Source organism: Notolabrus celidotus, chromosome 2, assembly GCF_009762535.1.
Source record: "Notolabrus celidotus isolate fNotCel1 chromosome 2, fNotCel1.pri, whole genome shotgun sequence".
In the NCBI taxonomy this organism is placed as follows: domain Eukaryota; kingdom Metazoa; phylum Chordata; class Actinopteri; order Labriformes; family Labridae; genus Notolabrus; species Notolabrus celidotus.
Window position 1 is genome coordinate 969,213 of NC_048273.1, and position 17,500 is coordinate 986,712.

Here is a 17,500-nt window from a genome sequence, read left to right on the forward strand (position 1 = left end):
TAAAGTCTGTTTCTTTAAAATCATTCTTTCAGACGGACGGTACATGCAGCATCATTTCTGCACAAAGTCAGGCTGTTTGTTCTCATAATCAGTTTATGCATGAAGGAACAAAAGATGTGACAGCTAAGCTTTCAGGAAGAAGAGTTCTAAAGTTTACATGAACACAACGAGCTGCTTCATCACAGGACAAAACTAGCATCACTTTAATCTCATGAACTCTTTAAAGTCTGTGAGACTTTGAATAAAAACACCAGTGGTGATGGAAAACATGTGCACAAACACAAACAATGAAAGGGTCACTGAAGGTCTCATCAGCCTGACTCAGAGAGGTCATCATGAAAACATAAAGACTGGATCATAACGAGCTGAAGGACTTGAAATGAAAGGGGGGGCGGTGCATCAGCATGCAGAGGAGCAGAGGGAAGAGGGGATTGATGGAGCACAGGGGACTGCACTGCCAACCTGCTACCGGATCCTCTATTATAATGGTGATTTTTCGGTGGCCACCTCCTTCGCACAACGGTGAAAAGAGAGAGAGGGAGAGAAAGTTACCTCAGGCTAAAAGCTGAAACAGGGAACAGTAAGAACAGAGACGTTAAAGTGGAAACGCTTCAAACAGTCAGAAGGAAAGAACGAGGGGAACATGCAGAGGGAGACTCGCTGAGGGGTCGGACTTTACTTTACTGAAGGAGTTTAATCCAGAGTTTCAAAGCTCAGAAACTAAACAACCACAACTTTTATTACTACAAACAAACAAACAAACAACTAAATAAATAAATAAACAAACAAATAAATAAATAAATAAATAAATAAATAAATAAATAAATAAATAGATAAAGAATTAATTAAATAAACAAATAAAGGAAAAAATGAACAAATAAATAAATAAAAAACTAAAGAAACTACTGATCATTTATTTTAACCCCTGAGCATGCAGGATAAATTAATCCTTTATTGATCCATGAAGAAAAAAATCACTAACTGTTACATGCTTAACTTTATGATATATATAACTACCTACACTACCAGTCAAAAGTTTGGAAACACCTTCTCATTCAAGGGTTTGTATTTATTGTAATGATTGTAAACACTGTAGATTAATACCAAACACATCTAAACTATGAAAGAACATATATGTTATTATTTAATTTTTAAAAAGTGTTAAACAAAGCAGAATCTGTTTTATATTTTAGATTCTGTAAAGTAGCCCCCTTTTTCCTTCATGACAGCTTTGCACACTCTTGATATTCTCTCAGTCTGCTTCATGAAGTGGTCTCCTGGAATGGTTTCTCTCAGTCTGCTTCATGAAGTGGTCTCCTGGAATGGTTTCTAATAAACATGAGCCTTGTCAAGAGTTAATTTGTAGAATGACTTGTCTTCTTAATGTGTTTGAGACCATCAGTTGTTCAGAGGTAGGGTTAGTAGTTCATAGTGTTGATGTCTTCAGTATTAATCTACAATGCTGAAAATAATGAAATTAAATAAAAACCATTGAATGAAAAGGCGTGTCCAAACTTTGGTGGTGTATATATATATAACTTTATTAGCTGAGCTCATTTTAATCCCTCTGATCTCCTGAATCCATGGTTTCACAGCGACAGGGGTTCACAGTTTGAGATGGTGGACGGCTTTAGTGCTAACTTATGCTAAAAGTGTTAGCATTCTTTAAAAGGACACTCTGTCTTAAGATAAGCCGGATCAGTCCAGCTCGCTCCCCGCCACATCTACTCACCATTCCTGAGTTTCTGATTGACCCCTGTGTCAGAGAAGGAGCGCGTGTGTCCTCGGGTCACCCTGCTTGGCCCCCTCTGCCCCTCTGAGAAGGAGGAGCGTCTGGGTTGAGGCAGGAGGAGAGGCCCCCTTTGCAGGGGCTGGTCCTTGGTCTGTCCCTGCTCGCTGCTGTGGGTAGAGCTGTGGGAGTCACGGCGACTGCGTTGCCCCAGGTTTCCAATGGCCAGGTACTCCGGACCATCGTCGTACTCGCCATCACAAGAGTCCACGGCCTCGGGCTGCAGGGAGGTGGGCGAGGGGGGAGAGGGCGGCTCCGTGAGGGAGATGCAAGGGACCGAGAGCGAGCCAGGAGGGGGCGTCACACCCCGCTCGCTTTCCCCCAGCCTGGACACACACGCCCAGGGAGCCCCCGGGCTGCTGGCTGGAGGAGAGGTAGGATCTGCACCAGAGGAGGACCACAATGAGAGGTTAAAAAAAAGAGATGATGAATTAAAAATAAAAACATGTTAAAGAAAAACTCTGAGAGTTTCATCAGGTCAGGACGCTGAGCTTTAGAGGCTGCATCCACACATTCTTCAACAACTCACTCAAACAATCCGGCCTCTGTATGTGGACTCTATTCACAGACAGACTGCATTCATAGTCCCACCCCCCAACCCGCCCCCTCACCCCATCTGTACTGATCACAGAGGAGAGAACATCTGATCTACTCAATGTTCAAACTACAGATCCTTCAGTGCTCAGAGACCGGTCACCTTCAAAAACTAAAACAATTAAACAACAACAACCGAGTACAGACCTGAACCTCCATGACCCTGTGAGACGCACGGAAACTAGAAACCACCTTCTGACCTTCTTCTCATCATCACTCAGAAACACAGCACATTCCTGACTCCAGGTATTAACACAGCAAACAGACGGATGCTCCCTGCCTGTGTATTTCATAATATCATCATAACACATATAAAGACTGTAAAGTCCTGTTTGTGCAGACGCTACAGTCGTCATGTCTCTCTCTGGAAGAAGGATTGATTCTAGTCTCTGTAAGAGTCGGTGCACTTTATCCCCCCCTCTCCCCCCTCACTCCTAACCTGACCGGTTCCATGAAGCCTAAAGTCGAATAATAAACCTTTAAAAGGAGAAGAAGCTGGGCTCACTTGTGCTGTTGCAGTTTTGGGATCCCGCATGTGCAGAGCTCCCGGAGCTGCGGCTGCTGGTGGTGACTGCTTCTCTGAGGGAGCAGTCGGAGGTGGTGAGTCTGCGATTTAGAGGTTCTCCTCTGAGAGCCGAGTCAGCACTCCTCCAGGCGCCGCCGGCCCCCGGCAGTACACACAGGCTCTGACTCTTCAACAGGCCTAGACATGGCGGGCCCTTCAGAGGAGACAGCTGGTGGATGAGAGAGGACAAATAATATGAGGACTCGTCCCCCAAACACCCTGCTTTAAATGTTCCTCTTTTTAAACTCACTCCTAGTCCTGAGCGGCTGCTGTTACCTTTCCTTTAAAACCTGTTTAAGGGATCTTCAATTAAACATACTGTTATAACACACTGTTATAACACTGTTATTAACATGCTGTTATAAACACGCTGTCATAAACACGCTGTCATTAACTCGCTGTTATAACACGCTGTTATAAACACGCTATCATTAACACGCTGTTATAACACGCTGTTTTAAGACACTGTTATAAACACACTGTTATAACACGCTGTTATAACACGCTGTTATAACACGCTGTTATAAGACACTGTTATAACACGCTGTTATAACACGCTGTTATAACACGCTGTTATAACACGCTGTTATAAGACACTGTTATAAACACGCTGTTATAAACACGCTGTTATAAACACGCTGTTATAAACACGCTGTTATAAACACGCTGTTATAAACATGCTGTTATGACACGCTGTTATGACACGCTGTTATAACACGCTGTTATAACACGCTGTTATAACAACGCTGTCATTAACACGCTGTTATAACACGCTGTTATAACACGCTGTTATAACACGCTGTTATAACACAGTTATAACACACTGTTATAAACACACTGTTATAACACGCTGTTATAACACGCTGTTATAAACACACTGTTATAAACACGCTGTTATTACACGCTGTTATAAATCATGACAAACAGAACTGCTGAAAACCAATAAAGACATTTTCCCAAAGAGGAAATTAAAGAGATATGTCATCAGGTCATTAGATAAGAGAAAGTTTGACTTCACTGATGTCAGGAAATCAAAGCAGACAGACTTCAGCTCTCTCTCCACACACATACCCCGACTGTGTCCACTTGAGCCAGCAGTTTGGGGTTATTCTGCTCCACAGCTTCCAGGCACTGAAACATGGCAGTCACATGAGGCTCGCTCAGCAGAAAGGCATCATCTGACAGGCAGAGAGAAACAAAGGAACAAGGGGAGAGAGTGAGAGGGAGGAGAGGGAGGAGAGGGAGGAGATAAGGCAGAGAGAGTATTAAAGATAAGAGAGTTATTTATTTGGTTTACACTTCAGAACACGGTTTTGTAAATCAACCCGTTATCTGGACGCTCACCGTTGTAGAACTTCCGTGTGTGTCCCAGATGTCTGAGCAGCGGCCTCAGCTGAGCCGACAGCATGTGGACCTGTAAGCTGTGAAGCAGCCAGCGCTCAGCTTTGAAGCTTTCACCTGCGCTCTTTATCCCGGTGCTGACGACCGGCTCCAGGTGACTGAACTGAGGACAGAGAGAGGATGTTAACATTCATGTGTCTGTTCGTTTCTTAATGATGTTTACAAACTACATGTTTTAATGTTTACCCAAAAACAAAGTTCAGTTTGTTTCCTTCCACATTGTGTGAAAGAGGTTCAGAGTGAAAGAATCATCAGAACAGGAGCAGACAGGATATCAACGACCAGTGGTCACATGATGATTACATCACAGCCCTGCTGGTCTGACACGGAGGGCATGATGACCATAATCAGGTTCCAAGTACTCCTAATCCCTTTTTTGTTGTTGCCCAATCCTGTGACCCACAATCCTTCAAGAGGGGGCTGCCATGTACAGACAGCTGACAGAGGGAGCTGTGAGAGGTTCATGAAGTACACAGACAAGACCTCACCTGAGCGTCACACCCGGACTCACTGCAGCCGCTAAAGAAGCTTTTATTACTCTCTGGAAATACAGCCTTCAACTTTTACTGTGCTGAGAGAACAAAGGTCCAGAAACTGTAGAGGCACACCTGATCTGTGTGTGAATGAAGATCTGTGTATGAGGGGGGGTGATGGAAACGAGGGCTGCACCATGTTAGGAAAACATGAGATAACATTGTTGAATATTGTGATGATGATATAACTCGTGATAAATAAACAAATACTGAGGTATACAATGTTAATGTATCGTGGTGGGCGTAGGGGGCGGGCATATAGGGCAGTAGGGCTCCATCTGATTGGTCAAATACGTTGTCATGCAGAAGGTGAATGCGTGGCACACGGAGTACAACTTATCACCGTTCAAGAAATCTTTTGCAATATGCATATTAGCTGTCAATATTTAAAAAAGACGGAGATTTGATTGTGAAAATGAATATTCAACTGTGGGATAAAAACACATCGACGGCTGCTTTGTGAGTGGGCGCACTGCAAGACGGGTCAGGGACAGGTCACAGGAGTCACACATGCACAGCGTGAAGCAGACGGCAGAGAGAAACCTTTCTGCCCTGGATCCTCAGAGCGCTCTGAACACGTCTTTTCCTCCGCTGGGAGTATAGTGAATTGTCTTCTTCACATGTGGACTGTCTTCTTCACATGTAGACTGTCTTCTTCACATGTAGACTGTCTTCTTCACATGTGGACTGTCTTCTTCACATGTGGACTGTCTTCTTCACATGTGGACTGTCTTCTTCACATGTGGACTGTCTTCTTCACATGTAGACTGTCTTCTTCACATGTAGACTGTCTTCTTCACATGTGGACTGTCTTCTTCACATGTGGACTGTCTTCTTCACATGTGGACTGTCTTCTTTACATGTGGACTGTCTTCTTCACATGTAGACTATCTTCTTCACATGTGGACTGTCTTCTTCACATATGGACTGTCTTCTTTACATGTAGACTGTCTTCTTCACATGTGGACTGTCTTCTTCACATGTAGACTGTCTTCTTCACATGTGGACTGTCTTCTTCACATGTGGACTGTCTTCTTCACATGTAGACTGTCTTCTTCACATGTAGACTGTCTTCTTCACATGTGGACTGTCTTCTTCACATGTGGACTGTCTTCTTCACATGTGGACTGTCTTCTTTACATGTGGACTGTCTTCTTCACATGTAGACTATCTTCTTCACATGTGGACTGTCTTCTTCACATATGGACTGTCTTCTTTACATGTAGACTGTCTTCTTCACATGTGGACTGTCTTCTTCACATGTAAACTGTCTTCTTCACATGTGGACTGTCTTCTTCACATGTGGACTGTCTTCTTCACATGTAGACTGTCTTCTTCACATGTCTTCACATGTAGACTGTCTTCTTCACATGTAGACTGTCTTCTTCACATGTAGACTGTCTTCTTCACATGTAGACTGTCTTCTTCACATGTGGACTGTCTTCTTCACATGTGGACTGTCTTCTTCACATGTGGACTGTCTTCTTCACATGTAGACTGTCTTCTTCACATGTAGACTGTCTTCTTCACATGTGGACTGTCTTCTTCACATGTGGACTGTCTTCTTCACATGTGGACTGTCTTCTTCACATGTGGACTGTCTTCTTCACATGTAGACTGTCTTCTTCACATGTAGACTGTCTTCTTCACATGTAGACTGTCTTCTTCACATGTGGACTGTCTTCTTCACATGTGGACTGTCTTCTTCACATGTGGACTGTCTTCTTTACATGTGGACTGTCTTCTTCACATGTAGACTATCTTCTTCACATGTGGACTGTCTTCTTCACATATGGACTGTCTTCTTTACATGTAGACTGTCTTCTTCACATGTGGACTGTCTTCTTCACATGTAGACTGTCTTCTTCACATGTGGACTGTCTTCTTCACATGTGGACTGTCTTCTTCACATGTAGACTGTCTTCTTCACATGTAGACTGTCTTCTTCACATGTGGACTGTCTTCTTCACATGTGGACTGTCTTCTTCACATGTGGACTGTCTTCTTTACATGTGGACTGTCTTCTTCACATGTAGACTATCTTCTTCACATGTGGACTGTCTTCTTCACATATGGACTGTCTTCTTTACATGTAGACTGTCTTCTTCACATGTGGACTGTCTTCTTCACATGTAAACTGTCTTCTTCACATGTGGACTGTCTTCTTCACATGTGGACTGTCTTCTTCACATGTAGACTGTCTTCTTCACATGTCTTCACATGTAGACTGTCTTCTTCACATGTAGACTGTCTTCTTCACATGTAGACTGTCTTCTTCACATGTAGACTGTCTTCTTCACATGTGGACTGTCTTCTTCACATGTGGACTGTCTTCTTCACATGTGGACTGTCTTCTTCACATGTGGACTGTCTTCTTCACATGTAGACTGTCTTCTTCACATGTAGACTGTCTTCTTCACATGTGGACTGTCTTCTTCACATGTGGACTGTCTTCTTCACATGTGGACTGTCTTCTTTACATGTGGACTGTCTTCTTCACATGTAGACTATCTTCTTCACATGTGGACTGTCTTCTTCACATATGGACTGTCTTCTTTACATGTAGACTGTCTTCTTCACATGTGGACTGTCTTCTTCACATGTAGACTGTCTTCTTCACATGTGGACTGTCTTCTTCACATGTGGACTGTCTTCTTCACATGTAGACTGTCTTCTTCACATGTCTTCACATGTAGACTGTCTTCTTCACATGTAGACTGTCTTCTTCACATGTAGACTGTCTTCTTCACATGTAGACTGTCTTCTTCACATGTGGACTGTCCTCTTCACATGTGGACTGTCTTCTTCACATGTGGACTGTCTTCTTCACATGTGGACTGTCTTCTTCACATGTGGACTGTCTTCTTCCCATGTGGACTGTCTTCTTCACATGTGGACTGTCTTCTTCACATGTGGACTGTCTTCTTCACATGTAGACTGTCTTCTTCACATGTGGACTGTCTTCTTCACATGTGGACTGTCTTCTTCACATGTGGACTGTCTTCTTCACATGTAGACTGTCTTCTTCACATGTGGACTGTCTTCTTCACATGTAGACTGTCTTCTTCACATGTGGACTGTCTTCTTCACATGTGGACTGTCTGATCCGCACTGCCCTCTAAACATGTGGACTGTCTTCTTCACATGTAGACTGTCTTCTTCACATGTGGACTGTCTGATCCGCACTGCCCTCTAAACATGTGGACTGTCTTCTTCACATGTAGACTGTCTTCTTCACATGTGGACTGTCTGATCCACACTGGCCTCTTCACATGTGGACTGTCTTCTTCACATGTGGACTGTCTGATCCGCACTGGCCTCTTCACATGTGGACTGTCTTCTTCACATGTGGACTGTCTTCTTCACATGTGGACTGTCTTCTTCACATGTGGACTGTCTTCTTCACATGTGGACTGTCTTCTTCACATGTGGACTGTCTTCTTCACATGTGGACTGTCTTCTTCACATGTAGACTGTCTTCTTCACATGTGGACTGCCTTCTTCACATGTGGACTGTCTTCTTTACATGTGGACTGTCTTCTTCACATGTGGACTGTCTTCTTCACATGTGGACTGTCTTCTTCACATGTGGACTGTCTTCTTCACATGTGGACTGTCTTGTGTTTTTGGTAAATAACCTGTCAGGCCTAGACCCTACATTGACAGTGGACTGATAGAGCCCGACCATCAGTGACCCTGGGATATAATGCAGTTTTTCCTCTCTTTTTTTTTATACAGGCGCCAAGAAAGTAAGTGGACTACTTTTTAGTTTTTAACTTTAAATTCAATTAATGTTAATAATATTTGCTTCAATCACTGAATGAAGCCTGCCTATATTAGGGACATGAGTCGGGACCTTTAATTGCTCGCTCAGCACTCACTCTGCGGTCTACGGTCTTCAAAGTGTTCCAGTATAGGTCATTAGGTCATTTACTTGTTTTGTAATGTGTAGGTTGTTTTAGGCATGTTAAATCTGAAATTAAAATACATATATAAGTAGTTATGTCTCCTTGTATTAGTTTGTCCACCTGTTATTGATATAATGAGTAATTATAGATATTCCAATGGTTCCAACCTTTGGGGTTTTTTTTAGAGGGAATATTCAAACGTCATTTTGGAGTAATTTTGACAGCCCTGAATTTTAGATATATTGTGCAGCACTAATGGAAACCCAATTTTGGCCCATTTCACAGACCGTTTCAAAAGATCTGATGCATTAGAGAAACTCGCCACTCTCCGTGACTCTCCTCAGACTCTCATGAAGATGATGTCCTCCTTTGAGCTTTACATCCTGGACAGAGGCTCACCTCGTACTAACATTAGACACACAAACACTACTACGTTGGAAAGGGTCTACCTGGATTTATGGAGTAGGCTACGGCATGGAGTCAAAGTATAACTCAGGCTTTAGTATCGTGAGATTTCATGGTACAAGATCTCGTCACACTGGTTACAGACCGCTGATCGATCCAGAATCTTCAAACTCATATCACAGGACTTTCAACAAAATCTCTGCAGACTGTAGAAAATGCTGCACATGACTTAAACTACATCCCAGAGTAAGTTCAGGCGGAGTAAACCTTCACTCTTATCTAAGGTGCTCACATTTCACACCTGAGGGGAAGCAGGAGCAACAGATCCACGTTCACATGTTTTATAGAAACTGTACTCCTGTACATCCACTCCACAGGACCACACGTACCTGTTCAACGTGCGAGGCCAGGTGGGGGCTGATGTAGCGGACACACCACACAAAGGGCCAGTAGTCTCTCTGCTTGTAGTAAACCTGTAACAGGAAACCTTCAGTGAGTGGGACCCGGTCAAACTGAAAACCAGCTTCATTACAGTAAACCTTCATGATGAGTCCTTCATCCCTGATCTCTGACCTGCTCATTCTTCAGTCCATGACTCAGGATGTTGTTCATGTCCTTGTGGAGCCGCTGCAGGCCGCCGTATCGGGACCACACGTTGGGGTTGTTGGTGGACACCAGACCCTCCACGGTGGTCTTCAGGCTGGACAGAAGCTTCCAGTGTTCCCTCCTGGAAGGAAACAAGGCCGCAGGAAGGAGTGAGGCAGGGTAGGAAGGAAGGAAGTGTAGGAGGTGCAGAGTTAGCAGTGTGGGGACCTCAGACGTTACTCAACACTTAAAAAATGAAGTGTTCAGCATTTTAGTGACGATGAGTAAACTAGAGTTACTTCAAACTGAGTCACAGGAAGACCGTTCATAACGGGTTCACCGCTTCAGGGACTAAATATAAACCACCTCATTATTACAGCAATACATTCATAAACCAATAAAGATAAACCTGATCTCTGGACTCAGAGCATGAAACCTGATCTCTGGGTTCAGGGAATGAAACCTGATCTCTGGAGTCAGGGCATGAGCTACATAAACAACTTTCAATAATCTCCACATGCTCCTGGATAACCAAACATCTGACTCATAACATCATTTATTGTCTACATGAACTAAGACTACAGAACCTGCATGTATGAAGACAAAGGGTCTTTTAAGTCAGCATCACGAGTCCGTCTGTCTCACTAACTAATCTAATGAAGCAGGAGGGAGCGTCAGAGCTGGACAGGAAGTCCAAACACTGCAGAACAAGAAGCTCCAACAGGAGAGCTGAGACTCACCTGAGTTACACACACACTAACCATTTACAGGTGTGTTTAATGAATATTATATTAATGTGGAAGCTGCACATCGAGAAGAATCTACAGAGTCAGAGTGTGTGTGTGTGTGTGTGTGTGTGTGTGTGTGTGTATGTGTGTGTGTGTGTGTGTGTGGTTAGAGAGACAGATTTGTTTATATAATTTAACTCTTAAATCTTAAACTCTCAGGATTAGAGATGTAAGGATATATCTCAAGACGGTAAAACATGGATACAAATAAGGGTGGATTAAATGGATCAATTCAACATTTCTGTCTGGATACTATTTTTAAACAGTAGAAGGCGCTATCTGCATTTTACAGATTTGTTTTAATATGTAATACTTTCATTTGGGAATCATTCAGTTTCCATTTTTCTAGAATTGTTCTGAAATTTGTGTGTGTGTGATATTTCCTCATGGAGTCACTTTAATAATACTGGATTATAATGTGATATTTCCTCATGGAGTCACTTTAATAACACTGGATTATAATGTGATATTTCCTCATGGAGTCACTTTAATAATACTGAATTATACTGTGATATTTCCTCATGGAGTCACTTTAATAACACTGAATTATACTGTGATATTTCCTCAAGGAGTCACTTTAATATCACTGGATTATAATGTGATATTTCCTCATGGAGCCACTTTAATAATACTGGATTATAATGTGATATTTCCTCATGGAGTCACTTTAATAACACTGAATTATAATGTGATATTTCCTCATGGAGTCACTTTAATAATACTGGATTATAATGTGATATTTCCTCATGGAGTCACTTTAATAACACTGGATTATACTGTGATATTTCCTCATGGAGTCACTTTAATATCACTGAATTATAATGTGATATTTCCTCATGGAGTCACTTTAATATCACTGGATTATACTGTGATATTTCCTCATGGAGTCACTTTAATAACACTGGATTAAACTGGGATATTTCCTCATGGAGTCACTTTAATATCACTGGATATAATGTGATATTTCCTCATGGAGTCACTTTAATATCACTGGATTATAATGTGATATTTCCTCATGGAGTCACTTTAATATCACTGGATTATAATGTGATATTTCCTCATGGAGTCACTTTAATAATACTGGATTATACTGTGATATTTCCTCATGGAGTCACTTTAATAACACTGGATTATACTGTGATATTTCCTCATGGAGTCACTTTAATAACACTGGATTATAATGTGATATTTCCTCATGGAGTCACTTTAATATCACTGGATTATACTGTGATATTTCCTCATGGAGTCACTTTAATAACACTGAATTATAATGTGATATTTCCTCATGGAGTCACTTTAATATCACTGGATTATAATGTGATATTTCCTCATGGAGTCACTTTAATAACACTGAATTATAATGTGATATTTCCTCATGGAGTCACTTTAATAACACTGGATTATACTGTGATATTTCCTCATGGAGTCACTTTAATATCACTGGATTATAATGTGATATTTCCTCATGGAGTCACTTTAATATCACTGGATTATACTGTGATATTTCCTCATGGAGTCACTTTAATAACACTGGATTATACTGTGATATTTCCTCATGGAGTCACTTTAATAACACTGGATTATACTGTGATATTTCCTCATGGAGTCACTTTAATAACACTGAATTATAATGTGATATTTCCTCATGGAGTCACTTTAATAACACTGAATTATAATGTGATATTTCCTCATGGAGTCACTTTAATAATACTGGATTATAATGTGATATTTCCTCATGGAGTCACTTTAATAACACTGGATTATACTGTGATATTTCCTCATGGAGTCACTTTAATAACACTGAATTATAATGTGATATTTCCTCATGGAGTCACTTTAATAACACTGAATTAAAAAGTGATATTTCCTCATGGAGTCACTTTAATAACACTGGATTATAATTTGATATTTCCTCATGGAGTCACTTTAATAACACTGGATTATAATGTGATATTTCCTCATGGAGTCACTTTAATAACACTGGATTATACTGTGATATTTCCTCATGGAGTCACTTTAATAATACTGAATTATAATGTGATATTTCCTCATGGAGTCACTTTAATAACACTGAATTATAATGTGATATTTCCTCATGGAGTCACTTTAATATCACTGGATTATAATGTGATATTTCCTCATGGAGTCACTTTAATAACACTGGATTATAATGTGATATTTCCTCATGGAGTCACTTTAATAATACTGAATTATACTGTGATATTTCCTCATGGAGTCACTTTAATAACACTGGATTATAATGTGATATTTCCTCATGGAGTCACTTTAATAATACTGAATTATACTGTGATATTTCCTCATGGAGTCACTTTAATATCACTGGATTATAATGTGATATTTCCTCATGGAGTCACTTTAATAACACTGGATTATACTGTGATATTTCCTCATGGAGTCACTTTAATATCACTGGATTATACTGTGATATTTCCTCATGGAGTCACTTTAATATCACTGAATTATAATGTGATATTTCCTCATGGAGTCACTTTAATAACACTGAATTATAATGTGATATTTCCTCATGGAGTCACTTTAATATCACTGGATTATAATGTGATATTTCCTCATGGAGTCACTTTAATAACACTGAAATGTTAAAAAGTCATTAATGTTATTTCCCTTAATTAATATTATATTAATATTAGCCTTTAAACCCTCTGATGGATGTAGTTCCTGTTAATGGATGGATGACGATGAACACTTTCAAACCTGCAGGAGAGAGTTTGACAGCTAGCTTAAACTGTTAGCATGCTCGAGCTAAATTAAGCTAACTACTCGATTAAAGCTCTGCAGTAAATTTAAAGGTGATAAAAGTATAAATAACTTTAACACAAACTTATCTTCAGTGAACATTCAGCTAACAGACTTCAGACATGCTGACAACCTTCACAGTTTGTCGTGTTTGTTTCAAACTGTCAAACTTTAAGGCGTCAGGTTAGCTTAGCATCGGCTAGCAGCTTTAATCCACAGCAGCTCATGCTAACTAGCTAGTTAGCTGAACACCAGGAAGTACAGGAAGTGTTACCCGGATTATTACTGTCCTCTGTGTTTAAGGAGTAATCAGGCTCTCTGTTCAGTCTGAAGCTGGTCTGATTCTAAATGTGAAATACCAGGGTCACTCTCAGACCGACTAGCCGGGGGAGGGAGCCTCTCACCTGCGCTCTTCCGCCTCTCCCTCCGCGGAGAACTCCATGTCCTCCGGGACGGTCCCGCACAGAGCCGCCAGAGTCCCTCACGGCCCCCCTCTGGGTCTGGATCAAGGACTTTCACTTCAGTCTCAGGGCTGCTGGGTTACCCGGACTGCAGGTCCACCATCATCTCTGCCCGAGCCGAGGATCACAACACAGGAGGCCGCGTGACCAGCAGGGAGGGGGGAGGAGCTTCATCTACAGAGAGCCGGAGGGGTCAAAACGCGGCGGGAAAAAGGCACGTTTTAAAGTCAAAAGGTTAATAAAGTCATAATAAGGTTAATAAAGTCATAATAAGGTTAATAAAGTCATAATAAGGTTAATAAAGTCATAATAAGGTTAATAAAGTCATAATAAGGTTAATAAAGTCATATAATAATAACATAAATAATAGTCATAAGGTAAGTAAAGTCATATAGTAATAAGGTTAATAATCCCTCTCTTCAGTCCCTCTCTTCAGTCCCTCTCTTCAGTCCCTCTCTTCAGTCCCTTAGCTTCAGTCCCTCTCTTCAGTCCCTCTCTTTAGTCCCTTAGCTTCAGTCCCTCTCTTCAGTCCCTCTCTTCAGTTCCTTAGCTTCAGTCCCTCTCTTCAGTCCCTTAGCTTCAGTCCCTCTCTTCAGTCCCTCTCTTCAGTCCCTTAGCTTCAGTCCCTCTCTTCAGTCCCTCTCTTCAGTCCCTTAGCTTCAGTCCCTTTCTTCAGTTCCTCTCTTCAGTTCTTCTCTTCAGTCCCTCTCTTCAGTCCCTCTCTTCAGTCCTTCTCTTCAGTCCCTTAGCTTCAGTCCCTCTCTTCAGTCCCTCTCTTCAGTCCCTTAGCTTCAGTCCCTCTCTTCAGTCCCTCTCTTCAGTCCCTTAGCTTCAGTCCCTCTCTTCAGTCCCTCTCTTCAGTCCCTTAGCTTCAGTCCCTTTCTTCAGTTCCTCTCTTCAGTTCTTCTCTTCAGTCCCTCTCTTCAGTCCCTCTCTTCAGCCCCTCTTCAGTTCCTCTCTTCAGTTCTTCTCTTCAGTTATTCTCTTCTGTCCCTCTCTTCAGTCCCTCTCTTCAGTCCTTCTCTTCAGTCCCTTAGCTTCAGTCCCTCTCTTCAGCCCCTCTTCTGTCCCTCTCTTCAGTTCCTTAGCTTCAGTCCCTTAGCTTCAGCTCCTCTCTTCAGTCCCTCTCTTCAGTCCCTCTCTTCAGTCCCTCTCTTAAGTCCCTTAGCTTCAGCTACTCTCTTCAGTCCCTCTCTTCAGTCCCTCTCTTCAGTCCCTTAGCTTCAGCTACTCTGTTCAGTCCATCTCTTCAGTCCCTCTCTTCAGTCCCTCATCTTCAGTCCCTTAGCTTCAGCTTCTCTCTTTGTACCTCTCTTCAGTCCCTTAGCTTCAGTCCCTCTCTTAAGTCCCTCTCTTCAGTCCCTCTCTTCAGTTCCTCTCTTCAGTCCCTCTCTTCAGTCCCTCTCCTCAGTCCCTTAGCTTCAGCTCCTCTCTTCAGTCCCTCTCTTCAGTCCCTCTCTTCAGTCCCTTAGCTTCAGCTACTCTCTTCAGTCCCTCTCTTCAGTCCCTTAGCTTCAGCTACTCTGTTCAGTCCATCTCTTCAGTCCCTCTCTTCAGTCCCTCATCTTCAGTCCCTTAGCTTCAGCTTCTCTCTTTGTACCTCTCTTCAGTCCCTTAGCTTCAGTCCCTCTCTTAAGTCCCTCTCTTCAGTCCCTCTCTTCAGTTCCTCTCTTCAGTCCCTCTCTTCAGTCCCTCTCCTCAGTCCCTTAGCTTCAGTCCCTCTCTTAAGTCCCTCTCTTCAGTCCCTTAGCTTCAGTCCCTCTCTTCAGTTCCTTAGCTTCAGTCACTCATCTTCAGTCCCTTAGTTTCAGTCCCTCTCTTCAGACCCTCTCTTCAGTCCCTTTGCTTTAGTCCCTTTCAGTCCCTTAGCTTCAGCTCCTCTCTTCAGTCCCTATCTTAAGTCCCTCTCTTTAGTCCCTCTCTTTAAGTCCGTCTCTTCAGTCCCTTAGCTTCAGTCCCTTAGCTTCAGCTCCTCTCTTCAGTCCCACTCTTAAGTCCCTCTTCAGTCCCTCTCTTCAGTCCCTTAGCTTCAGCTCCTCTCTTCAGTCCCTCTCTTTAGTCCCTCTCTTTAGTCCCTCTCTTCAGTCCCTCTCTTCAGTCCCTCTCTACAGTCCCTCTCTTCAGTCCCTCTCTCTTCAGTCCCTCTCTCTTTAGTCCCTCTCTTCATACAGTATATCTGCATGTTATTTTACTGCACTGTGGTTTATTGTTTTACCACTAGGTGGCAGTAGATGACTGATGATGGATCAACCTGTGATTTAAAACCTGAAGAAGAGTCTTTCACTTTATTTAGTGTGTTTGAACTGTACAATGATTATAATGTGATGAAGTCACTTGTGATTGATAAATAAATATAAATAAATAAGCTAATTGTTTTAAAGTGATTCTTTAAATTATGATCCTGTTAAATGTTGATGTTTTGATGAAGTGTTCAGTTGTTCATAGACTCAGGTTTGTGATCATATTAATGTGTGTTTGCAGAAAGATGAAGAACAGGAAGACGTTTTTAATAAAACAGTAATTTATTTATTTTGACTGAAAACTAAAATCGTCTGAACAGCACATTACAAGGGCATCGATAAGATATTCTCTCCAAGGCTCAGTGATCACTTTATACACTTGGCATGTACGCGGCATCTCCTTCAAACTAAAGACAAATAGAGGGAGGGAGGAAGAGAGGAAGAAAGAAAGAAAGAAGCCATCTGCAAAGAAAGAAGGATGAAAAGAGTCGATCACAGAAAGATGACTGATTGTACGATTACCGAGCGTTTGGTTCTAAGCCACAGAGAAAGAAACCGAAGCGCCTGACGACAGCAGGCGACCACGGCAACGGAGGCACAAAGACACAGACAGGACATCCCATAATGTGCTCACACAGCCCGCTGGCTCTCGGCTCCAACGAGTGAAAATGTTTCAGAGTTTCTTCTGGATTTATTTTATCAGCAAAGTGTTGATTCACTACAATCAAAATCTAAACGCTGCATTCATCGTGTTCAAATCATACCAACCCAGCACGGCGCCCAGCACGGCGCCCAGCACGGCGCCCAGCACGGCGCCCAGCACGGCGCCCAGCACGGCGCCCAGCACGGCGCCCAGCACGGCGCCCAGCACGGCGCCCAGCACGGCGCCCAGCACGGCGCCCAGCACGGCGCCCAGCACGGGCATCCACGTTAAAACAAAGATGGCTGCTCTTCTGACTACTCTGTGCACAAGGTCCTCCATCCCTCCATCCATCCCTCACTCCTTCCATCCATCCCTCCCTCTATCCCTCCATCCATCCCTCACTCCTTCCATCCATCCCTCCATCCATCCCTCACTCCTTCCATCCATCCCTCCATCCATCCCTCACTCCTTCCATCCATCCCTCCATCCATCCCTCACTCCTTCCATCCATCCCTCCCTCCATCCCTCCAGTCACACTCCTTCCTCTCCTCCTGCCCTTCAGTCCCTCTCTTTCTCACCCTTTCACAGACGGAAGTAAAGAGGGATGAAACACGAGGTCAGAAAGAGGTCTGATTATAGATCATGCAGAACGTATGAAGGGAGGGAAGGAGTAGAAAATAAAGGAGTGTGCATTAAAACAAAGAAAGTTACACAGCTTTGCGTCTTTGGTTATAAAGTAGGTCGAACAATTTTCACAGCTTTTCATCCCCGGACCCCGAAACCCTCAAAGACCTGTGGTCGTGTTGACGGACT

At 42.6% G+C, this 17,500-nt stretch overlaps 1 protein-coding gene across 1 annotated transcript; it reads right to left on the reverse strand.

Moving 5' to 3' along the window:
• Positions 1–1,541: 1,541 nt before the first annotated feature.
• Positions 1,542–13,983, reverse strand: rubcn (rubicon autophagy regulator). Its single transcript, XM_034675927.1, has 7 exons — positions 13,748–13,983; positions 9,769–9,922; positions 9,585–9,668; positions 4,293–4,452; positions 4,020–4,126; positions 2,889–3,117; positions 1,542–2,170 (listed from the first exon to the last, which is right to left on the reverse strand). Exons 1-7 carry the CDS (start codon positions 13,783–13,785, stop codon positions 1,725–1,727), a joined length of 1,218 nt encoding a protein of 405 aa, XP_034531818.1. The 5' UTR covers positions 13,786–13,983; the 3' UTR covers positions 1,542–1,724.
• Between the last annotated feature and the right edge of the window lie 3,517 nt (positions 13,984–17,500).